At 37.9% G+C, this 26,348-nt stretch overlaps 2 protein-coding genes across 2 annotated transcripts in view; both read right to left on the bottom strand.

The window, feature by feature from the left end:
• The window catches only part of Ten-m (teneurin transmembrane protein Ten-m), a 624,351-nt gene that overhangs the window by 539,630 nt on the left and 58,373 nt on the right, over positions 1-26,348 (bottom strand). The gene's annotated exons all lie outside the window — the stretch shown is intronic.
• Positions 13,956-19,250, bottom strand: LOC141445391 (uncharacterized). The gene is made up of 4 exons (XM_074111232.1): positions 18,839-19,250; positions 17,676-18,176; positions 17,376-17,632; positions 13,956-15,573 (listed from the first exon to the last, which is right to left on the bottom strand). Exons 1-4 carry the CDS (start codon positions 19,071-19,073, stop codon positions 14,557-14,559), a joined length of 2,010 nt encoding a protein of 669 aa, XP_073967333.1. The 5' UTR covers positions 19,074-19,250; the 3' UTR covers positions 13,956-14,556.

Consider the following 26,348-nt stretch of genomic DNA (forward strand, 5'->3'; position numbering starts at 1 on the left):
CTCGCTCTTTTTAATTGCGTAATTAACTCTACCCATTTTCCTATTGTAAAAAAACTCAGTATAATAAATACAAACAATGCTTCGCTTGCTGACGCTACCTTCGTAAAGCCGCGTTCACACCACGCTACGACGCGCCTTATTAACTATCTGAACATATCGAAAAACAAAACAAGTGGGAGAGCCGTGTAGCCATTCATCAATACTAAAACAGAATTATAGCAATTTGTTTGTGGTAAAATCGGATATTTTGGTATAAAAATGATGTTAGTATAGGCCCGAGAGAGTTGAGCATTAACGTGGAGAACTTACTCTTGCATAGTAATTTTGTTGGTACTATTATTTGGTTTTATGGCATTAGTTTGTTTTCTTTTAGTTTTTTAATTAACATTTAGTAAATAAGAAATTTAAAAAATGTTATTAAAATCGTTCTGATTATTTACTAGCTAATATTATAAAGGACTTTTTCTACCTCCTCGGAAACTATAAAATTTTCCAGAATAAAAAACTACCATATCCGTCTCAGGGTCTCTTACTATCACCATACTAAATTTTATCAAGATACTCTTGAGTAGGTATTTTTTTGGTCAATGGGGTCCGAAGGTTCTCGAATGGCGTCCGCGGACCGGGAGACGAGCTGTCAATATGCCTCCAACAAGATGGAGCGACGACCTGGTTAAGATCGCGGGATCGCGTTGGATGAGTGGAGAGCCTTGGGGGGAGGTCTATGTCCAGCAGTGGATGTCTTTCGGCTGACATGATGAGGTATTTTATTAGCGGTAAAGCGTAGCAAACAAACAGACATATTTACACTCGTATTTATAACACTAGATAGCATTTATCTGAAAGTTAGTGATAGATTGTTCGTTTAAACATCTGCGTGTTGCGCAGACGAAGCTATCTAGCACGTGTGATTGCGGAACAGCTAGGTGACTTGTTTTTAACCCCTGACGCAAAAAAGGGTGCGGTGTTATAAGTTTGACCGCTATGTGTGTCTGTCTGTGGCACCGTAGCTCTTAAACGGGTGAACCAATTTGAAGCAGATTTTAGTGATGATTCTTAGACATGTTTTATCAAAATCGGTTCAGCCGTTTTTGAGATATTGAACTTTGAAGTGACAAAGTCGGGGGTTTTCCAATTTTTTGTTAGTTAAGTTATAAGTCAACTGATCTATCAAAAACAAAAAAATAACACAAACTTACATACCAATCCAAAATAAGAGTTTTAAATGAAACAAACATGCTTCAACATGTTCAACAATTGCCTATGGTCTTCACACGCAAAATTTTAACTACAAAAGCTATGGTAATAAAGTGTTGGAATGAAGATGAGGAAATATGAGTTTTTATAGTAAAGGCATGCAATTAATTTAGTCGGTTCCCTTGGCAGCCTTTCCCAGGATTATGCCTCGCACATCGTTGCTTGCTTTCCCTCTCACACCTTAAACAAACAGGAGTTATGAAATATGGATAAGCTATGGGGTATGTGTATTATTATTATGATAATTCAGGTAATCCGTGTACCAAATTTTTTTGAAATCGGTTGACAGTCTATGCATAATGGAGTTACAAACATAATGTAACGTAAGAACACCCAATCTGTCACATTTGTGTTTAAACAACAATTAAAAGTAAATATAAACAAAATCCAGAAGCCGTGGTGGCCTAGTGGTTTGACCTATCGCCTCTCAAGCAGAGGGTCGTGGGTTCAAACCCCGGCTCGCACCTCTGAGTTTTTCCAAATTCATGTGCGGAATTACATTTGAAATTTACCACGAGCTTTGCGGTGAAGGAAAACATCGTGAGGAAACCTGCACAAACCTGCGAAGCAATTCAATGGTGTGTGTGAAGTTCCCAATCCGCACTGGGCCCGCGTGGGAACTATGGCTCGAGCCCTCTTATTCTGAGAGGAGGCCTGTGCCCAGCAGTGGGACGTATATAAGCTGGGATAGTAATAATAATAGTAATAGCATTCATAATTCATTACCTACTAGAAATATGTCGGTGGAAAAACTAGTACTTAATAGTAGTTCCAATATTAGTAGGGTAATGCCGTGTCCTAAGTTTAGCATTCCTAGTGCGTCCTATTTGCCAGTGACCTGAGTTACCTCGTAGAATCAGGGTTCATCTAGCAGAAACTCGGGTAAGACACGTAAAGCTGATCACCCAGCTAGAGAGTTGTGATTGAAACATGAACTTCGGAGCGAAGCGACACCGCTCTGTCAGCAGTGGATTAAAAGTATTGATTTACTTGACTTTCTAATTCATCGGTGCTTTAAGATAAATGTTTAACCAGTGTGTTTCCATTGATGACAATGGATCCGAGACGTAGTGCTTCTCTATAGGCCTTTTGGATAGGCTAAAAGTTGCTAAGGGAGCTATGGAGAGACTATGCTTTAAGTTTCAACACAAAGAAATGGTATGTAATGATGACGAATATGATGATGTAAAGAGAACGGTCGCAATAAGATGGATAAAAATAGCGAAAAAACAGAGATATATACATTTGACTGACTAAGGGGCTGTTTCACCATCCATTGATTAGTGTTAACTGACGGTTAAATGTGATGCCGTCTACGTCCATTCGAACAAAACAAATAGAGACGGCATCACACCTAACCGCCAGTTAACAATAATCAATGGATGGTGAAATAGCCCCTAAAACTTATAGCAAAATAAAACGAAAGAATTAGGAAAGGGAATTATTTGTGCATTGTTTTTTTTTTAGAGAGATGACTGCCTAGCAGTAGAACGTAGACCAATATAATGAAAGGGAGGAAAGCGACCATGCGGGTCATATGATCACCACTGCCCATGAGTACCAACAACTCAAGGACAGACACTGGTCTGTTGCCGGCCTTTAAAGAAAGTAAAAGGACTGGTTAGATAATTTCCCCAAAATTGTCTTTTCCTAGTAACAAAATTTCCAGTTGCACATTTTCCTATTCTTGATTTACACCAGGCATGATTTTTCCATTCGCAGATTTCCTAAATTGTTTTTTTTTTCAATATGCATTTTTACTGAAGCTTATTTTCACAATCGCGCTTTTTCCCAATTTTAATCGATACAGAAACATGGTAGGTTTTTGGTTATGTTAAGTTTGCATCGGTTCGAAGGGCCAAAACTACACGAAAGTAGGAGCTCCGCGCGAGCGGAGCACCGTCGACACTGTTTCTGTGTCGATTAAAATTGGGATAACTCGCGATTGTGAAAATAAACTTCAGTAAAAAAGCATAATGGAAAAATCATGTTAGGAATAAATACGACTGGTGTAAATCAAGAATAGGAAAATGTGCGACTGAAAATTTAGCTACTATTTTGGGGAAATGATCTAACCAGTCACTATAAACCCGTCTTGAAAGCCCTGATGTCACATTAGTCTGGAAACTCTGGCTAACAGAAATTGATTCCACAATTTTACTATACATGGTGTTTTAATTAAAGCAAGAAAATTGCTTGCCATAGCTTACTCTACATCGCAGCCTTAACGGTAACTTACGGTAATTTGCAGCACTTTAAGGCATTACGGCCGACAATGACGGCAAAGCATCGCAAGATTGACGTATCATTGAACTGCACTTACCCTTATTAACTGTACTTTTATTCGTGTATCTATGGATATCCTTTCTTAACTAGTATTTTATCGATTTGCATTGTCAATGTATATTGTAACATTGGGAAGAAAATGAAGATGTATTTTCAATTTCGTTTAAAAAAATATATAAAAACTAAAAAATAAAAAATAAAAGTATCATAATCTAGACCTCTGTTATGTTACTTAAACTGAAACAGTTGAGAACCATTCAAAATCGTGTCCAGCAATCGAGACCAAAAATTCCAACTAATAAGTGCCACTGTTAAAAATTTAGTTACTGAACAGACCTCTCGATCACTAGACTTATTTTGCCTTTTTTGATTTTATTATAAAAAAACTAAAGCACTTGATTTTTTTTTCATACTTTTTAGATGGTCCACTGAAAATAGAAGCTTAATTGTTGTAAACACACGTAATGTATTATTTTGGAATTAGCTATTATAAGAATTTTGAATAACTCAGATGTGTGGGAGAACTGGGAGACCAAGGTTCCAACGCACTAAATTGCTTTTCATCCCAGTAAATGTCTACAAAAGCTCGATGAGGTACAGTCGTACAGTCAGTACAGTCTTCTGACTACGACTGTATCTTAACACTTTACTATCTTGTCGCTGTCATTTCGTATTTGAACTTTGATATAAAAGTATCAGAAGCCATACTAAAGTGTAAAGATATTATCGACCTCGACGGTACAATGCCTTCCTGCCTGCGCTCCAATTATTGAGTAAAACACAAAACATCTAGAACTTTTTCATCCTGACTCATTTTATCCATTATCGCGTACCGGTGAACTGTCATGGCGCATCATTTGTCAAAATGACGGACAGGCACTCCGCAACTATAATAATATGCTAAATAATTATCGTGAATCATGAAATCATGATTTAATCTGCTTTTTGATGATTAATATTAAGAGAATGGCAGATTGGTTTTATAATTGAGGTGTGGGTGATTCAGTATAGTTATTAGTGCATAACAAACTAACGTTTGCAGGTGGTAGGACCTTGTGCAAGGTCCGCCCGGATTGCTACCACCATCTTGCTCGCTAATCCTGCCGTGAAATAGCAGTGCTTGCATTGTTGTGTTTCGGCGTGGAGAGTAAGACAGCCGGTGAAATTACTGGCACTTGAGGTATCCCATCTTAGGCCTCTAGGTTGGCAACGCATCTGCAATCCCCCTTGTGTTGCAGGTGTCTATGGGCGGTAGTAATCTCTTACCATCATGTGACCTACTTGCTTGTTTGCCATCCAGTCGAATAAAAAAAAAAAGACATGAAACTATAAGTGTATGTATTGTATAGTCGCAGAAACTACATCACGTACCAGGATGGGACCTCTTCATAATCAATTTCGCTATGATTTCTTTGGAAAATGTATGAGATGTTTAGTAGCAACAGTTCCACCCTGGCACGTCATTCTGTTTACTGTAATTACATTATTAATAAGATTTAGTTACAAACCCGTGTGGTGTCGGGTGAGAATTACACCTCTCCATCTCTTCCGTGGATGTCGTAAGATAAGGTACCGTAGGCGACAGGCTAGCAACCTGTCACTATTGTACCTTTTTTGTCAAACTTTAAACCTAAAATTGCTAAAAGTGGCTCCGAAGCGGTAACGTTTCGTGTGCTCTGCCTACCCAAATACAATTTTTGTGTGTGTGTGTGTGTGTGTGTATTTAGTTACAAAAAAACTAACAATTTAACAGACTACAAAATACCATGAATTTTTTATATTAAATTGAAGTGGGTGCCTTAGCACGAGCCACTGGGTAGTTTTTTTTTAACTGACGAGCCGTTGTTCTCTATCTCAGCTGATGGTATGCGCAGATGAGACCGAAGATCACTGATTCGAGAACAACTTGTTCACTCGTCATCATCATCATATTAGCTGTAGGACGTCCACTGTTGGACAATGGGCATAGGCCTCTCCCATAGACCTCCAGTTGCATCGGTTGGCTTGTTCATTCATCCCTCGAAAATCCCTAAGTTGTATAAATACTAAATTTCAAGCAACTTCCATCATGAATTTGTTACAACCTATATTAAATGTTATGGACCCGGATAACTCACGTCTTAAATCGAGTTTAGCTCGACGTGTTTCGGGCTAGACCATAGCCCTTCTTAGGAGCAACGCGACTTGGCGGCTGCTGCAACACGCGCACCCATCATTTAATATGAGTGAGTCTCACGGTAGTTTTATGTTCAAAATTGTTACAACCTATTTATTAATTACTAAACGATACAATATTAACGCGTTAAATTTAAGGTTGCACGCTGAATGCATGATTAATCTGGTTTGGGGCGTTGTGGTAGCCATTGCATTAATCACCGAAACCGCAGCTTTGCTAGCCGGTTAAAAATATTTTAACCTTTTAACCTAGTTGAAATTATGTTAGTATTATACAATGATAAAGGGACAGCCTGTATATTGAATCTTTTTTTTTAATTAACCTGTAATGGCCTACTGCTGGGCAAAGGCCTCTCCCCTGGATTTCCAACTCGTCTTGTCGGCACATGCACGCGTCTAGGTCATCCCGCCATCTCCACCTTGGCCTGCCGTGGCGCCGACAGCCATCGTGGGGTATCCACTGTGCCCACCTTTCTGGGTGCATGCGGCAAACGTGGCCAGCCCAGTCCCATTTGAGCCTCGCTGTGGCTTTACGTCCACGATGCATGTTTTAGAGCGCAGTGTGGTGTTTCGGAGTCTAAACGTTAAAATTTGTAAAAAAATGTGCTTGTTGAAGCCTAAATTGAATAAAGATATTTTGACTTTGGCTTGCGTAAACGTCGATTTAATAGTCACTTACAGTGTCTTACAGCTGCTATTGGCGGCAATTACTTGTCCGTGCGTCTACAAGGTAATTTGCCTGTATTTTTACGATGTAACAAATGGTGATCAGGAGTTGAATTATGGCGGTTACATCTTTGGCACGCGATGCCTAAATGATTTCAACGATTGAGTGGGAATAATTTGTGCAAAAGGTTCTTCTAACATATTGTTTTCTTTTAACTCGAATCAGTTTAAAACTAGTTAAACTATATAAGTATAAATATTTTTTTAGGTCTCTTACTTGTTCGTGTTAAGGTACCAACTTCAAACAGATCAGTAGAAAGTGCACATAGAATAGAAACCTATGTCAATTATTTTCTTTTTCGTACTATTTAAGGTAAGGTTGTAATTTAGTAATCATAAAGCTCTCCAATTTTTGATTTACGAACCGCTGAATCGATTTAGACAATGATATGGAGATAGTTTGAGCTGAGAAGGACCTAGTGCCTAGTTTTTATCCCGGATGCATAGTCATAGTTATAAGTATTAATACCAGATAACCAATGGGAGAGAAAAGTCCTCGAGTGGTGACTGGTAACCACGAGCCGAAAGACGTAGCGTTGGCCGGCCTAGCACTAAATGGACTGACAACATCGTAAGAGTTGCGCGCAACCGGTGGATACAAGTGGCAAATTGTAGTTCATTGTGGCGTTCTAATGTGGATGCCTTTGTACAGCAATGGACGTCTTCTGCCTGATGATGACAATGATGATTACTGTATTGATGTTGCATTGTAATAGTATCACCGACAATCTAATCCTATCCTACTAATATTATAAATGTGAAAGTTTGTGAGTGAGTGAGTGAGTTTGTGAGTAAGTATATTTGTTACTTCTTCACGCTGAAACGGCTCAACGGATTTGGATGAAATTTGGCAAAAAGTTAGTTTATAATCTGGATTAAAACATAGAATACTTTTTATCCTTATATTTCCACGGGATAGGGATAAAATCTTGAAATAACAACCGCTGGGCTTAGAGTCATGAAATTTGGTATGAAGGTAGCTGGACCTGTGGAATAACACATAGACTACTTTTTATCCCGAAATTCCTACGGGATAGGGATACAATCTTGAAATTTTAACCACTGGGCTTAGAGTCTTGAAATTTTCTATTTATTAGTATTTATTAGTTATTCTTAACACAACCTCAATGAAAACCAAGATATAAATTTTGGAAATTCCCGGGGGAATTTCGTAAAATCCCGGAATTTCAATTGTAACTACCAGACCGAATAGTTTACGCGTACGAAGCCGCGGGTAAACTCTAGTTTTTTTATAAAATACCAAACTAAGCAACCCTGGAAAGCGGTGCTTTTAACTCCTCCAAAACGAGGTACGTTTAATTTTTACCTCTGTGATTTACATTGATTGGCAATGATTGTACGTTTGCAGTACTCAAACCAAATACTTATGTTTTTACATTTAATTAAACAAAAGTGAATACAAAATGTTTAAAATTGAAACATGACAGAAACTCGCGTCTGGGGGTTTTAAACTACCAACACAAATTGAACCCACAATGTGTACATTTTACTAAGATGCAGAGCTCTGCTTTAGCAGCCTTTTTACGCAGCGACTTGTATGTCGTCTTATGCAAACTGTGTGGCGTCCACAAGCCATTTGTACGGAATACTGTTTTGCCATCTTAACTTGCTTGTGCAAATTGGAATTTGCGCAAGTATCATTGAGCGCATAGCCGGACCCTATCACAGGGTTTCAATAAATACGGCCATTTATCGTGTAATATTTTCAGGAAGATACGGCCATTTATGTTTTTAGCATATATTCTGGTAAGAGCTGTAATATTAGTATTGTATTATTATTAGTTTTAGTTTATTTAATTTTATTGTACCTAATATACCTTTCTTATAGTTGGACCTGTATTGTTCTGGCATATTTACCAACAAATTTGTATAGAAGCTTTGGCACACAATTCCGACTCGCACTTGGCCGATTTTTATTTAAAAATGTGACTATAGAGGTGATTCAGCAACGCGATGATACCAGGATGTTTTTTCGCGCCGCCGGTCCATGCATTTATGTATGAGCCGCGTAAATTGACGAGTGGCCGGTTTAACCATTTACCGGTATTTTTATTTGCATAGTTATATCCGGTTTTATTTACGGGATTCCAATTTTAAGAGCCGTTGATTGGCTAGAGCGAAAATCAAAAATTTTCATAGAACAAGTTAGATCTTGTTCTAACAGCATAATTGTTATTCCGAATAAGAAACTACAGGGAGTCTCCGACCATGGGGTTTTAAATCCAGGGTTTGATTCTACTCGCATAACTGAGCTACTTTTGTTCTGCTACTTTTTAAAAATATGACCACTGTTTTTTTTTTTTCATACAAATTAAATGTAATTTTCAATGTATGCGATACCGTCGATAATCCTACTATCCCTACTAATATCCCTATCCCTACTAATATTATAAATGCGAAAGTAACTCTGTCTGTCTGTCTGTCTGTCTGTCTGTTACGCTTTCACGTCGAAAATATTTGGTATATAGGTATTTTGAACCCCAAGGATCAACATAGGATACCTTTTATTCCGTAGGAGACCCACCGCGCGATAACCTAGACCGCGCAGACAAAGTCGCGGGCTTAAGCTAGTGTCAAATAAATGTCAAAAATTATTTCATGGCCCCCGTACCATGAGACAGCGATAAAATCGCCGTGTCCGATGCACTGATTTGTTTGTTAGTCCGTGCCATGTCCGATTTTAGAATAGGATGGACTCACTCTTCCCGGGTTGTCGTAAAGGTGACCAAGAGATCTGATGGGAGAGTGGATAGTGCTATTGCTAGCTACGAACTCTGGACTCCAATGTGTGTGTGGTCCATTACCATCTATGTACCTAACGGCACTAGACTGGCTGTTTGAAACAAAACGCGCGGCGCATCAATCATCAATATTACTTTGACACAACCCCTGTCACGGACGTCAACGAACTATAGTGAAAGGTTCACAAATCAGCGCTGTGAAAAAAATTTGTGCGTCGTTTTGATGTAAGAAACATGCAGTATATAAGTACATAGATGTCGATGTCCAGCATGTGAAAGGCAAGAGGAAGTGGAAGGCAAGTGGAAGGCAAGAGAAGGTAAGTAGAAGGAGAGGAAGGAAGGAAGCACCCTTAACAATGACCCGTAGACATCGGTTGAGGATCAGTTAGTGAACCTCCATGAGGCGTTTTAGGGAGAATATTAAGAGAGCTAGAGCTAGGGTTGGAGTCCGGAATTTGTAGTTAGCAATAAACCATCCTTAAAATGATATCGGACAAACCCGACTGTCCTATAATGCTACACTGTGCGGGACTACATTCCCCTGCCAGCTCAATACAGTGGTAGCTAAAATTGACATTATTTTAGTTATAAGTATGTATGTGCATAAGTTACTAACCCCTTCCTAAGTTTAATAATATATTATGTGTATTTGTTGCTTTTTAAACCAGGCACGGTATAGAGAAAAAAAAATAGAGTAAGTCTAGCTATCTCTGTAATTTATTTTTATGTAACTTAAAATGTTATGTGTAATTTTATATTTATTTTGTTTTGATAAAAATGACATTCTAGCAATTTAATTGCAGGGTATTCTTCTCGGCAATAATGGTCTTTCCGAAAGCGCTGGTATAAAAAACTAGAATAAAAAAGAGCCCTTAGCGGCCTACTGGCAGTATAAACATTTTAATTTCTGATTTTTTGATACGAGAACAGCTTAAAGTCTTTTGCAAGGTGGCTATAAAACCTCTTCTGGGTTCACAAGTCTGAGTGCTTGCAGATATTGGTATTCAATACGTCAATATGACACCTGCATGCGCCGTGTGGGGCGACGTTGATAGATAGGGCACTATTATAAAGCTGTTACACTGCTTGTTTGATAATTGGATAGTTTTCTGAGTAAAAAAAATAAATAAAAATTCTAAAGTGAGAAGCAAAAGTTTTCTGGGTATGTGCTTATTCGTCTAGCACAGTAGTTCCAAACTTATTTATCTCGTGGACCACTTTCAAAATTTTACTGGTGTCGGTGGACCCCCTGCTGCTACATTTCTACCACATTCTGAAAGTCGCCAAAAAATAAATATTGTGTCGCTTCTGAGTTCTGTCCAGTCGTTGCCCTATTAAATATTATCTGCTTAGTTAGGTACTTAAAACAATGTAGGTAGGCCCTTATAAAAACTATGCTTACATTTGGCTCTTTACTATAAGCAGATAAATTTTCGTGGACCCCATTAACATTATGGACCCCAATTTTTGTTCACGCCACGTAGACCCCAGCAAGTCTCCCGTGGACCCCTGGGGTCCACCTGGACCACTTTGGAATCACTGGTCTAGCACGACGTCTCTAGTAACAAAATCAAACATTTATTTCGACTACCATAATTATTATAGAGTGAAAAATGGGTCCATATCGGATCGCATACTTATTGTAAGTCCGAATGTAAATCGTTTGTCATAACTCTTTTTTCTCTGAATCCAATGATTGTTCCGAATTTTTAAAATAAACCTAACCTAACCTAGAAAATTTTAAGGTTTCAGTGGAAAAAAAATATGACAAACGATGATTCGGACAAAAACTACGGTATGACTAGCGAAGAGTATGCGAACTTTGGCGCTCCCGTTAAAAATTATACCTACGCATTTTTAACTCTAATGTCAATGATGTTAGCTTTCATGATTGAGATACTCGTATTGTAATTCTTATAAGTACCTATTGTAAGTTTCATGCGGCGAATTCTTCATGACAATATAATGTTCTCTCCAAAAGCGGGTGGTAGTATAAAAAATAACATAAAATAGTACATTGTGTTTTAAGGGCGGTAAATAAGGAATTACGAACGAGAGTCTATTAGAAGCCCGAAGTCGAAGACTGAGGGCTTTAATGAGTCGATGTTTGTAATTCTAGTACCGCCCGTGCGACATACAATGTTTTTCATCACATTTGCGAGTAAATTTTTCATTTCTAAAAGAAAAATTAAATATTGGCGATACCTTGGGCTGCGCTCTTGGCAGCGCTGCATGCCCTCCCCCTCCCTCAGCATGTGCCTGAGCCGCGTGTGCATGTGGTCCTGCAGCAGCGCGTGCAGCGCCATCATTACGGGCACGGACTCATTCACCGACCTTGGGCTTCATGACAACAAAATTTGTACGCGCAATGGCTCATTTACCGACCACGGGTTTCATGACAAGCACATTAAGGTCGAGGGTTTTATTTGGGGTGTTGCAACCAAGGTAGCCTGCATGTTATGACACTGTTTACGAGCAAGTGTGATGAAAAAGTATTTTCTGACTTACAGAATAAATGTTATAGTTTTTGATTTTTTTTTTTGATACCTCATTACCTACCTACTTTTTATCCGAAATACTAATAGACGGAATCCATATTAAATTTTTCACCAAGTCTGAAAACATGTATTTTGCACATGTAAATTTTACATACGTTTTTAAAAATAATCACCCTAGTGTGCAGTGTACACCGAACATTAGAATAGGCGTTACTGCGCTTGTGTGGAGCCAGCATTGAATATATTCAGAGCGAGAGAATTTCAGTGGAAAATAAGAATTTGGACTTTTAGAATTTTAGAGCGCTGTACAAAATTTACTCGCTTTTGTTGTGGTAATGGAAACTTAACTTAAGCAACAAGAGCGAGTTGGAACTTGTATGATGTACCAGTCGGACCAATTTATTTATGTACACAAGTGTTTTAATAATCAATTTCACTATGATTTCTTTGACGAAAATATGGGATGTCAACATGGTATTAGTAACACAAAGGTTCCACCTTGGTTTTTAGATTAGTTTTGTCCCATTGTACAATTTTTAGGGTTCCGGAGCCAAAATGGCAAAAACGGAACCCTTATAGATTCGCCATGTATGTCCGTCCGCGGCTTTGCTCAGGGACTATCAATGCTAGAGAGCTTGAACGGATATATATATATAAACTATGCCGACAAAATAGTACAATAAAAAATTAAAAAACAATTTTTTTTGGGTACCTCCCACTGACGTAAAGTGGGGGTGATTTTTTTTTCTCATCCAACCCTATAGTGTGGGGTGTCGTTAGATAGGTCTTTTAAAGGTCTTTTTAGGGGGTTGCTAAAACGATTTTTCGATTCAGTGATTTGTTTGCGAAATATTAAACTTTAAAGTGCAAATTTTCATTAAAATAGGGCGTCCCCCCCTCTAAAATCTAAACCAGTGGGTGAAAATTTAAAAAAAAAATGGTAGTAAGTATATCAAACTTACAAGGAAAACTATAACGGCTAAGTTTGCTTGAGAATTATTAGTATTTTAAGAGTAAATAGCAGCCTAAGGTTAAAATACACCTAAACTTGGAAGATTCCGTATAAAATACGAAATCCTTAGAAAAATATTACTTAATTTTTTCGTAATAGCTACGGAACCCTATTTTGGGCGTGTCCGACACGCTCTTCGCCAGTTTTTCTAGGAAACCCGCGGTGCACAAGACCGACTCGCACTTGGCCGTTGTATCAGGCTAGTGCTTATCTAAAAAAAAAACTTGAATTCATGAAAAGAGACTAAATGCATGTTTCACCACTCACCGACAAATTTTATGTGCCAGATCTGTGGTGCCGTCTGTTTCTTTCAGTCCCAATTAGTTAAGACAGCATGACGTTTTACCCGTCATTTAAAAGTCCAATATCTCAAAAATGGCTAAACCGATTTTAATAAAACATATCTACGAACCATCGCTAGAAACCCTGCTTTCAATTAAAGAAACGCATTCAAATCGGTTCACTCGCTTAAGAGGTACGGTGCCACAGACAGACACACAAATATACATACATAGCGGTCAAACTTATTACCCCTCTTTTGCGTCGGAAGTTAATAATTGTCAATATAAAAGTGGTAAAACTGTATCTTAAAACAACTTATCAAACATTGTCATTCAATCTCTCAAAAATGGCTGAACCAATTATAACGAAACATAGCTAAAAACCACCGCAAGAAAACTCGCATTCAGAAAAAAAAACTGTCTCAAAATCGGTCCATCCGTTTGAGAGCTACGATGCCACAGACGGTCATTGGCGTCAAAATTATAACACCCCTCTTTTGCACAAGGGGTTAAAAAGTGTATTAAATACAAGTATGTAATCGATTTCACCCTTAAGCTATAATTATACAAATCATTTTGTGTCTTTATAACTTTACAACCTACGGAATGGCTCCAAATAAAACCAGTGCACACAAGCTAATTGAATATTAAAGGCTAAGGCACTTGTCTCGTGTGCACGCCGCTTATAATTGCATGGAAAATATGTACTGAACTTTCATTATGCCCGCCACGTGCCGGCTTGTTCCGACGAATCTATGGCAATATAAAAAGTTACTGTTGCCATAGAACAGTTTAAATGCAAGCTTTTTCGTTACAAATTTTAAGTCAATTCAATCACAAGACATCTTGTTTACCTATACATAGGCACCTGCATACAAACATTGCAAGTGTTAGTGGTAAAATATTGGTAATAATTAAGAATTAAACGAGCTTACCTGTAAGCGAAGTCTGATTCTAATTTTTTGAATGGTAATCTGAAATATAATTGAATTAAACAGTGTAGTACCTTTTCCCTAACTCGTTGGCATCGCGGAAGTTTAGAAAAGAAAAAACGTCTAAAGATATTTGTTCTTTATGTGACAACACTAGACACGTCACTTATTTTAGAGAGAGAAAGCCAAAATGTAGTTTACTCAGTCAGTAAAGCACATTATGGCTTGTCGAAGATTCACAAGCCATTGATCTATCTAAATAGTTGATGTCTTGTGAATGTACCTCATCATTGCTTCATGGGTTTAATCTAGGGCTGGGTGGGTAATTATATTTCAGATTACCATTCAAAAAATTAGAATCAGACTTCGCTTACAGGTAAGCTCGTTTAATTCTTAATTTTATTTCATGGTAATCTGAAATATAATTGAATTAAACAGTGTAGATGTTCAGAGTTGTCAGCAATGATGAGCAGGTAAATGATGATGTATCGAAGTATTCTGAAAGAAACATCTGTTACAATCATCAACTTTATTTAGCTTTGTAGTACAATTAGTTAACTACAAACAATAATAATAATAATTATAAATCACAATCATCATGTTGTAAGGCTAATTCTTAAAATGTCTTTAATTATTTCCTAGTACTGCCATAGCAAAGCTCCCTTGTGATGAGCTATCGTCAATAATTGGTACATCATAAAATTTTGCGAATGTATTTGAATTTTTTGTCCATCCAGCCGCTTTCCTAATAATGTCCCACTGAACACCGCGCTTTTTTGCGATTGAAGAAGCAGCATGTCTTGTGCTATGTGAGCTGAATGTGGAGGTGTCAATTCCACTCTCTGACATAACACATTTTATCCATCGACTGATGCTTTGACTTGATGCTCTTCTGTGGGGTTTTTTAAATGTAATCCAAAGGTAAGGTTCATTATTTCTTATTAATTTTGTTTTATTTAAATATGCTTTAAGAGCTCTGGCTGGACAAATTTGAGGGTTACTTTCAAAAAATGGCAGGTTAATGGTGGGTTGAGATTTAGTACTAACTGAGGTTTTTATTACATCTGTGATATTGATTAAAATTTTTGACTCATATTCGTTAATATTATTAATTTTTATGGCAGACAATGTTTGAACCCGCTGAGCTGAAGCTAAAGCTAAAAGAATCGACAGTTTTTTGGTGACTTTTTCCAAGCTTAAAAAACTATTTTCTGGCCAGTTTGTTAATAAGCGCAGCACTCTTGAAGGGTCCCACATACTCACATATTTTGGGATTGGTGGTCGTAGTCTGTACACTCCCTTAATAAATCTTGCGATCCTATCATCCGTGCCTATACTACCTTCCATTAATAATGCTAGTGCCGACCTGTCCGTATTAAGAGTGCTATAGCTGGCGTTTTCCTCAAATCTGTATGTTAAGAATTGTAGAATTTGAGGTATTGATGCTTTGTACACGTCTAGTTTGTACTGTCTGCAAAAGGCCCACCATTTAGTATATGTAGTGTTATATTGTTTAAGTGTACTTGCCGCTAGAGAGGCTATAGTTATGTCTAATGATCCTTCTGGCAAATTTCTGAGTCGGAATGCTTGCCGCAGAAGATTGCGGCTGCCAGGGAAAGCGATGAGCTCAGCGGGTGTGGAGTTCTGAAAGGTGATAGTAACAATTTTTTACTAGGTTTTAGTGTAATTTGTTTTGATATCATTAGTGTTTTAGCTAAAGGGTACCACGGCTGAGAGGTCCATACTGGGAACACCACAACGCCTTTTGCTTTGTCTTGTTTAATTTTGTGGAAACATCGGGATAGTATCGCAAATGGAGGAAATGCATAGAAGTAATGTTCCGACCAGTCAAGCGTAAAAGCGTCAATGTTAAATGCATATGGGTCTCTCTTCCATGATACATATGTTGTACATTTAGCATTGATTCTACTGGCAAACAGATCAATGTCTTGTTTCCCAAATGTGTCACATATTGATTTGTAGGCATCAATTGACAGTTCCCACTCTGTGTCTATGTTAGTGTTTCTAGACTCCTGGTCAGCAATAACATTGTCTTTAGACTTGATGTAAGCTGCATAAACATGTATGTTGCGTTTTTGGCACCACAGCCAGATTTTCCTGGCAACTGTGTTAAGGTGGGGGTATTGCACGCTTCCCATTTTATTAATACATGCAATGGCGGTAGTATTGTCAATCCTGAGCAGTACTCTAGTATTTTTAGTTTTGTCAGCGAAGCATTTTAAAGCAAAATACGCTGCAGTGAGTTCTAATAAGTTAATGTGAAGTTTTTGTTCATTATCTGACCACAGACCTCCAGTACGCTCGCCATTGCAGTATGATCCCCACCCTGTAAGGCTAGAGTCTGAGTATATTTCCATACTAAATTTATTTTCTGACAGTTTCCTTTTAGCATGAGGGATATTATCTAGCCACCACTGTAAATCAGGTAATATATCATTAGAAGGTGTCATTATAGTGTCATAATCATCTTGTCCCTGCAGAAGGGCTAGGTATTTACTACGTTCCATTTGTTTAGTATGCATTAATCCATAAGGGACAGCGGGGCATGCCGAAATCAGTGTTCCTAAAAGTTTTGCAAATTGTCTTATTTTAAGTTTTTTCAATTGCAAGTGTTCTCTAACTAACGCTATTATGCGTGTTTTTTTATCACTAGGTAGTTCTAAGCACATGTCCTTAGAGTTAATAACAAATCCAAGAAATGGACACTTCATACTTGGGGTTAAATTGCTTTTCTCATAGTTAATTATTAAGCCTAGGCATTGAAAGAGTTGTATCGTGGCGTTCATGTTGGATATACATGCAGTTGATGATTGCCCAATACATAAATAGTCATCCAAGTAAATGGTAGACATGTGACCTAGGTTTCTTAGGTAACCTACTACTGGTTTAAGTAGTTTTGTGAATAACCCTGGGGCAGTAGATAAGCCATAAGGCATGCAAGTGAATTCATATAATTGTCCCAAGTGTTCAAATCTGAGGTATTTTCTGTGGGATTTGTGTACCGAGACAAGAAAATATGATTCCTTTAAGTCAATGGAGCACATGTAATAATTTTCATAAATCAATTTGATGGCAGTTCTTATGTCCTCCATTTTAAAATGTTTAGGAGAAATAAACTTATTAAGTGGTTTCAGGTTCAGAATAAATCTAAATTTTCCATTAGGTTTAGGTCTTAAAAATATTTTGGACAAAAATTCGCCTTCAGTATGTTCACAAGGACTAACAGCACCAAGTGCAAGTAGGTTATGGATAGACTCAGTCATTGCTGTTGTTTCATTTGCTGGTAAATTATTAACAGGTAATGATGTTTGGAATGGCTCCGTTTCAAATGGTATGCGATACCCCCGTACCCACTGTAGAATTACAGGGTCAGCGGTTAAGGCTTCCCAACATTTTAAATAGTTTGTTATATTTCCAGCATGTACCTGGTTAGTTAGCGCCGGTATGCTGCACTGCGGGGCCTCTGTGCTGGCTTCGCTGGGCGGCGCTGGTTCTGGTTCGAAGAATATCGTTTCTGCTGGTTGACTGGATGGAACGACTGGGTAGACTGGAACTCCTGTGTCTTCGGTCCGCCACGCGTCATCCCCTTGCCCTTCGGCCGAAGTGGCGGACCATTGCGGTTTCCCGACTTTGTAGTTTTTGTGCTCGGAGTGACAGTCTTCTTTATGTGGGCCATTGACTGCTGCAGTGTTTTGCTGTCTTTATGGTTTCTGACAGGTCATCACCAAACAAAAAAGCATTTCTATTTGACTTTTCAATTGTTTGAATAAAGTTTTTATCCAAAGAAGGAATTATTAACTTTTTCCTAGTTTTAGTTTGATGAAAATTTAGGTCATTTAGTAATTTGGAAGCGTCACTGAGCAAGCTTATGAGGTGTGTTTTGTTTAGTTCTTCATTTTCCATAAGCTGTGTCATTGCCTTTCCAATAATACCAGTTGCCAGGCCCAACTGAGCTTGGCCTATCTCGATACTCTTGTCCCTTAGTTTAGAGCTGTCACCGAGTACATTTTTTATTTCAATGTTGATTGCCGGTGCTTCCAATATTGTGCAGTTTCCTGGAATCTTGTATTTCTTTGTAATGTTATCTCTTTGTTCCTTTGACAATCCATTGACTATTATGTGTGTCCATCTGCGGGATATATCCTCGTGAATGCTTTTGTCATACTTGGTTGTTTCTATGTAGTCGTCCCCGAGGGCTTCACTGAATGGGTTAACCATTACCGCATCTGGAAAGCACAGGAAGAAGACACCTTAAGCACAAGCTTGCAGGCCATTTTGCCACATAGAAATGATAGCGCGAGTATCTCGTACTCAATGGCTGCTAGAAGGGGTTCAGCATTAGACATGCTGAAGCATGTCAAACCATTTTGCCACATAGAAATGATAGCGTGAGTATCTCGTACTCAATGGCTGCTTAGAAGAGATTCTGCCTTAAGCATCCCGAAGCATCTCAAACCATTTTGCCACATAGAAATGATAGCAGGAGTATCGCGTACTCAATGGTTGTGCACAGAGGTTGAAAGCATAGTGTGTCAAGTCAGGCTTATGTTATTGTATCATAGAAATAACAGTGTAAGCATTTCGTATTCAGTAATTGTGAGGAAAAACCAAACACAGTGAGTGCGTTAGCATGCGAGCCATTTGCTACATCGAAGTGTTAGCATCTGTCAATGGCCGCGTTTCAGAGAATTACGCCATCCAGTATAACAGAGACCTTGATTGATACCTTGAGTATCTCGCAGTTCTCGCACTCGATGAGCAACCATGGAGAAGAATTTGTACAATGCAAACACACAATGTTACTCAAGCTTAACGTTATCGCGGGCGTCTGTTGATGAACTTTTTTAGGTTAGTCTGAAAGTCAAAGTAAAAATTTGCGCGAACTCACCTTCTACTTTGTCACTCTCGTCTTCTTTCTGTTCTGTCTCAATCCGGGGAGGCGACTCCGGTGGCGGCGAGGGCTCACGTCGCACGGGGCTACGACTCCGGGATCTGCCGCCGCGTGGCCGGCTCCGGCTCCGGCTCCGACTGCGTCTGCGCCGACGCCGATGGCGATTGTGACCCTTCTCGAGGGACGCCGCACATTCTTTTAATATTTTAATAAGTTTTCGTTCACTGGGCATAGCTTTTATATTTTAAAAACACTATTTTGCACTATTTTGCACAATGCCGATCCACGATGCCGTCGGGCGGAAAAAGAAGTGACGTGTCTAGTGTTGTCACATAAAGAACAAATATCTTTAGACGTTTTTTCTTTTCTAAACTTCCGCGATGCCAACGAGTTAGGGAAAAGGTACTACACTGTTTAATTCAATTATATTTCAGATTACCATGAAATAAAAAATAATTGTTATAAGAGTGACATTGCCTTGAATAAAAAAGCTTAATCTATGGATATTGTAGTTCTAGAAAAATATTAAGCTGATAGAAATTACATAAATCCAAATTCAAGAAATGAAACTATCAAATACAGCTAAAATTTACTTCAATTACAATATTCAATTAAAAAATACAGCATTACAGTACAAACCAATGCGCTGTAAAATTCAAATTATAAAAAAAACACACCAAATAATATAATATAATAATAACGAAAAAAAAAAGGTATTTAGGGATTTTATCTAAAATGGCCTAACAGTTCGTGTAGAAGTAAAAGACGGCCAGCATTATTTCGCGTTTATAATGTTAGTGACACTTAGTAAGGAAGTAAGAATTCGTCGCAGCCAATCAGCACTTCCCTCGCGTGCCGTGCTCGCGTGCCAGCCCAGCTTTTATGCGTTACCATAGTAGAGCATTTCTTGATAGTGAGTGCGCTGACTGCTTGTAGTGCTGTGCTGATTGTTCCAACTACTGGCTTGCGAGTAGCTGTGACTTATCATTTTGTCGATGTATGTAAGTTGGGGTGCGGTTAATGTACGACCGAAAATTCTACCCCGCAATGGACGCCCTAATAATGCACGCTCTTTCGTCATCATCATCATCTTGGCCCATATATGTCACAATAAAGAAAACGACTATAAGAAAGCATACGACTTACAAACGGCATTTCCTAAATAATTTATTGAATCAGGCGTTACTTTTCGGAGGTCCATATCAATGAACTAAAAGAATTTCCTTGCTCACCCGCGACCTTACGATAGCTAAGCTTATGCAAAATATGCGTGTTCATGCAGTTCCTTCCACCTCCACACTGTAAAACACACACAAATCACAAAACCCATCTACACCATCACCACACTACAATGACTGTTCGAAACTCAACCAGAGCTCATTCTTCAGAGTGACACAACCGTACACCATGCTACCAGTTGTTAGACTAAGAACCACAACCACGTTTTAACTTGTTTAGACTCACAACTGTCACAACTGTGTTAGGTGGTGTGTTAGTGTGGAGGTGGAGGAACTGCATGAACACGCATATTTTGCATAAGCTTAGCTATCGTAAGGTCGCGGGTGAGCAAGGAAATTCTTTTAGTTCATTGGCATTTCCTAAGACCAATGTAATGTAACTCACATTTTATTTCGTTCGAAAAAAATAGCCCGTGTGTTGCCAACGCAACATTTCAATTCAAAACTGGAACATCCCAGTACTTTCACATTCAAATTTGGAATTCGCAACGGACAAAACAGAACGACAACACCAACCCGTTTGAATAGTGACATGGAGTAGGAAAACACAGAAGGTTCACTTCTTTGAACGCTTTTATTTTATACCTATCAATTACGTTTCGGTAGAACAAAAGATACTTTTCCATTTATTTTGTTCAGAGATTTTATATTATTAACTTACGCATGCGGTTTGGCCCTCATTTCAGAATAAGTAGTTAATCCGTGGAAAATTCGCCAATCAGTCCTTATTATTTTTCCACATGTACAGTGAGCTGGGCGTCAATGAGTCAAAAAATAAAGCCTTTTTACCCGAATGCCCGAAGGAGGGTTATGTTTTTTGAGCATATGTATATATGTATGTATGTATGTGGGTATGTATGTAAATTTCTTTGGTCCTCGCTGCAGCCTAAACGGCTAGGCCGATTTTAACATAATGAGGTATCTTTGGATTTGTCATAACTATCGGAGTGACATAGGTTATATAATATTTCAATATGGCGTCTGCGAAAAAAAATTATGAACAGAGTTCTAGACCACTAGACTTATTTTGGCAGTCAAGATTTATGATTTTTTTAAATTTAATGTTTTTACATTATTAAAAACTAGCTGTATCCGGTTTTTCTACTGTGACATCCAAATTTCGGTTAATTAGACATGATACTCGTACTACTATGCCGAGTAAAACTTGACCGAAATTTAACGGGAGCTCTATACATACCTGTGCACCCATTAGTGTATAGATTAACAAATGTACAAAACGGACATTCTGTCCATGTATAATCTGTGGCAATTTTAATAGTGACGTGAACGGGCTTGTTGAATCGATTATTCCAATGAGCTGTCCATCCGATTGTACGAGATATCACGTAGTCTCATTTGAAATGTGTTGATGTGAGTGAATGAAAGAACGAATGGTCACAATGATGAGAGTGAACCATTTTAATGTATTGTAAAACTTTTTATCACAAGCGTTGCGATGAAGGAAATACCTAGTACAGTCAGTCAGTTCATAAACTTGTGAGCAAAAATTTGATCAGAAAAAATATCTGAACGCGCTTCTACGCCGTTAACAATAGAGTCGTGTTCAGATATTTTCGATCAAATTTTTGCTCACAAGTTTATGAACACGACTGTACAATGGCATTCCATTCCGCACTAGGCGCATGTGGGAGCTACAATCCAAGCCTTTTTTTTTGTTAGACAAGTAAACTCGCTTTTACGTAAAAAAACGCATCCGTTTGAGAGCTACGATGCCACAGACAGAACGACAGACATACATTACACCCCTCTTTTTGCGTCGTATTCCTATTTTTTTTTATTTAATATACGATTAAATTAATATTTTTTTGAATCCTATCACCAACTTTCTTTGTAAGTAACATCATGAAAAGTAAATTGTTTCAGTGATGATCAATGTTGATAACACAAATTTCAAGTATTAAAGACGCTTTTATAACCCCGCCGTCTCAATTACCAAAACAATTAAACAACAATTTGTAACTAGATATTTTAGTAACCGCACAATTACAAAAGGTAGAGTTATGTACGTATTAGAAACACTATCTCAAACAGTTTGAGATCCCATTAGGATAATGCCCGCACCAGTTGACTAATGGTCGTGTGTTCTTTCATTCGCTCATTCCGTTCACTCATTCGCGTTCCATTCACTCGTTCGTTCGTCGTTGTTTATAGCTTCATGCAAGCACTAATAGAGTCGGAGCGTTTTGAAAGTGGAACGGAATGTGAAAAGGTTTGAAAATGGAATGCTTGTTGCGGTTTTGAATGATTGTGTTTTGTTTAGTGAACGGTTTTGTTTTAATTTGCATTTCTGTTCAAAATGCAGTCAAAAATACCAAGATAAATTAGTCAAAAGATATATTGAGGTAGATAGATAACTAGATTTATAAAATTAAATAGTCTGAATACCTTATTGATATTAATTAAATATGTACGCGGAGCAGAATTATTAACAGACTTATTAACCTTATATTAACCGGTCTACAACGACTTATTAACCGAATTATTAACAATGTATATCCCCTATAATGGGGATAATCCGAAATATCATATCAAATTATTTTAAATTTCCGAATCAGACATGAGAAAACAACGGAATTGACTGTTATTTATTATTATTATTTAGAAGCATGTAGAGGTGTCCCACTGCTGGGCAAAGGACTTCCCCCATGTCCTCCACTCTACCCGGTCTTGGGCAATCTCTGACCAGCTGCGACGAAAGTTATTTATTAGCATTACATTATTTCAACGTTTTTGAACATTTCATCTAACTAAATCAGAATTAACGGTAGCCTAAATAATTTTGGCAGTTATGTTCCAAATTAGATTCCTAAAATTGTCCACATCGCAACTTCAGAATCGAATAATTTCGACACAAAGAAATGTCTAACTCAAGTCCATCGACTTAGAATCGATGTCCCTCTACCACTTTAGTTCCATGCATAGTAAAACCATTTCACTCCGAATCCACCAAACAACCTTGTTACAATGAGCCCTTGTTGCACGCACAAAGGAAAGATGGACAGTCATTATTATGAAAAGGTTCTACACAAGGTTAGGACTCAAATGGTTCCATGTACGGCGAAAATTTGAAGAGGCACTCGCAAAACTGAATCGGAATTCTGGAGCTGCGTTCAAATTTAGAATTCGCCTGGATGCTGAATCGTGGACTTGGTACAATTGTGATTTTAACCTTTGATGCATACGTTGGGGTTCAAAATGGAATGGCAAGTGTGTGTCATGTATCGCTGGCCAGTACGTCGTCGTTCTTTTTTCTTTTTTTTTAATTGCCTTTGAATTGTGCTTTAGCACTCTCGTGCCCTTTGCGCTAATATTTGAATTATCTACGGTCGTTTTTTTCTTTTGTCGCTTTTTGTGGGTTTCGCACGTTTTATTAGCAAATTTTAAACTTTTTAAATTTTAGATGATGTAGGCAATGGTGATACTTCACTCGCATAATAATATAATAATAAACAGAAATAGTTATAAAAAATAAAAACCTGTATGACTGCTCAATTTATTATCAGACCTCGAATACCAGTTTGCTTCCAGTTTGGGTCAAAGGGCACACTAATACTATTTTTTATTTTATTTTATTTGAGTTGTAATTGTAACAAAATCTTTTACGTGTACGACACATTTTAGAATTGGGTACTCAAAGTCAAAGATACTTCTGAGTGACTGATATAAACTTAGCTGTTTCACCACCCATTGATTTTTTTTGACGGATAAATGTGATGCCGTCTCCGTCTATTCGAACAAAACAAACAGAGACGACATCACATCCGTTAGATAAATTTAATCTATGGATGGTGAAACAATGGGTAAAACTTTTAAACAGTAGGAGTTAGGCCACTTAGTGTCTTGGAGAAATCAACATAATTTGACCTGTTGAATTTGAACAGATGCGTTCGTTTTTTTCGCTTACCATAATCAGCAGAATTACTAAAAGAAATTTAAGTAAATATATAAATATCAGGGGACAATTCACACCAATTTACCTAGTCCCAAAGTAAGCTTAGCAAAGCTTGTGTTATGGGTACTAAGCAACGGATAAATATAATTATATAGATAGATACATACTTAAATACATATTAAACACCCAAGACCCGAGAACAAACATTCGTATTTTTTATACAAATATCTGCCCCGACACGGGAATCGAACCCGGGACCTCAAGCTTCGTAGTCAGGTTCTCTAACCACTAGGCCATCTGGTCGTCAAAGTACCTGTAACAAAAACTTCGTATATATAAAACTAGAAACAAGTTCTAAAATACGAGTGAGCTTTAATGACTAATGACTAGACCAAGTAATAAAACCAACTAAATTCAAAAGTTCAACTAAAGTTGCGATCGGATTTAGATATTAGAAGATTTAAGTAACTTAAACTCTGAAGTTGTTCGCGTTTGCTATTTTTAACTCCCGACATAAAGAAGGGGTGTTACAAGTTACGTTAGTGTCTGTCTCTGGCATTGTACCTCTCAAATGGATGAACCAATTTTGATTAAGTTCATTTTTAAGCCCTCTTGTTCTGAGAGGAGGCCTGTGCCCAGCAATGGGACGTATATAGGCTGGGATGGATAACAACAATAAACTAACCATAAAAAACATTTTAATTCAAGCTTTTTTGCTGACTGTACTTTTTGTTGACTGTACTTGCATTGTCACCCATACTACATTTGCATACCAAATTTCAAGTCGATGCTATAACCGTTGAAGAGTTCCGTCCTGTGGAGACGATCCTGGCTGGACTACCAGAATGTCATGATTGGTTTTTTGGAGTATTTTTGTGTTTTTTATTTCAACACCAAATTTGTTACTTTTACGGGTATCCCGTGAAACCATATCGAAAATACAAACTGAGACATGGATGCACAGAAAAAACAGCAAAAGAGACCAGCACTTGGAATCGAACCCAGGTCCTCAGCAATCCGTATAATTTTATTGCTTAGTAGCGACATCTCTTGTCTGGGTGAGCGGTTAGTTCCGAAAGAATGTGACGTCTGTCGATGAAACATAGATGTCGCTAGTGCTGCTGCTTAAGTAGCATAGAAGAAATAAGCAACCTGAGATATGTATGCAAAGGAAAAATTCGTGTCTAGATTCCTATCCAGCAGTGGTGTAGGGGTTATAGCACGCAGCACGGATTGCTGAGGACCTGGGTTCGATTCCCAGTGCTGGTCTCTTTTTCTGGTTTTTCTGTGCATCCATGTCTCAGTTTGTATTTTCGATACCAGAATGTCACTAATAATCTGACTACTTACTGGAAGTTGGTCAAATTTAACTTGCAAGATTTAATTACAGACAGACAGACGGACAACGGGACAGGTGAAACTAAATAAAGCTTGTAAAAATGTCTACCCTCGAATCAACATGTGTAGTTGGTATGTAATCTTCGCAGTAGGTATCAAGGCATAACCTGTTATCTTAATCTGACCACCCTCCTTACTGAGCCAAGTCATAACCGCACGCACTGCATTCATATCCTTACCCCCCCCCATCTTACATTATTGCCAATTAATCTCCCAACTAATCCCATAACATAACTTCACCATAACACCATTTTATTATAAAAGTATGTCTTTATTAACTTCCCGTATTATATATCTCATTCGCGCGCTTCTTGCAAAATATAATCCGACCTTGCACCACGAAGTCAAAACAACGCGAATGTATCAGCTACCATCGAAACCATTGCCGGTTTTGATTGAATGCTCTGAAAGCTTTAAAGTACTAACGCAGCATTGGATAAGGTGGCGGTAGAGATGTTCGTGTTATTGTAGTTTGTGGTAATATAACTTTGTTATCTAAAGTCACAGTTCTAAGTTAACACATCGTCGCTTAGGGTTAGGATTGTGGACTTCCGTTTCTATTACTTTATTTTCTTTCGAACTTAATAACAGTTTAAGATTTGTTTTTGCAGAGTAGTTATCAGTTTTATTATAAGTTTATCAACTAACAATAAGAGTTAAAAATACTGCAAAAAAAAGTTTTTGGTAATAATTTAATATTTATTACAAGTTTTTTTGCTGACTGTACTTTTCGTTGACTGTACTTGTATTCTCATCCAAACTAGATTTTGTATACCAAATTTCAAGTCGATGCCATTGACCGTTGAGGAGTTCCGTCCTGCGGAGACGATCATGGCTGGACTACCAGGTTGTCACTACCAGATTATTGTATTGTCATGCAATTTACATCAGTATATCAAATTTCAAGTCAATCGAACTACTGAAAGTTGATCGAATTTAACTTGCAAGATTTGATTAC

The sequence above is a fragment of the Choristoneura fumiferana genome, chromosome 2, assembly GCF_025370935.1.
Source record: "Choristoneura fumiferana chromosome 2, NRCan_CFum_1, whole genome shotgun sequence".
NCBI classification, from domain to species: domain Eukaryota; kingdom Metazoa; phylum Arthropoda; class Insecta; order Lepidoptera; family Tortricidae; genus Choristoneura; species Choristoneura fumiferana.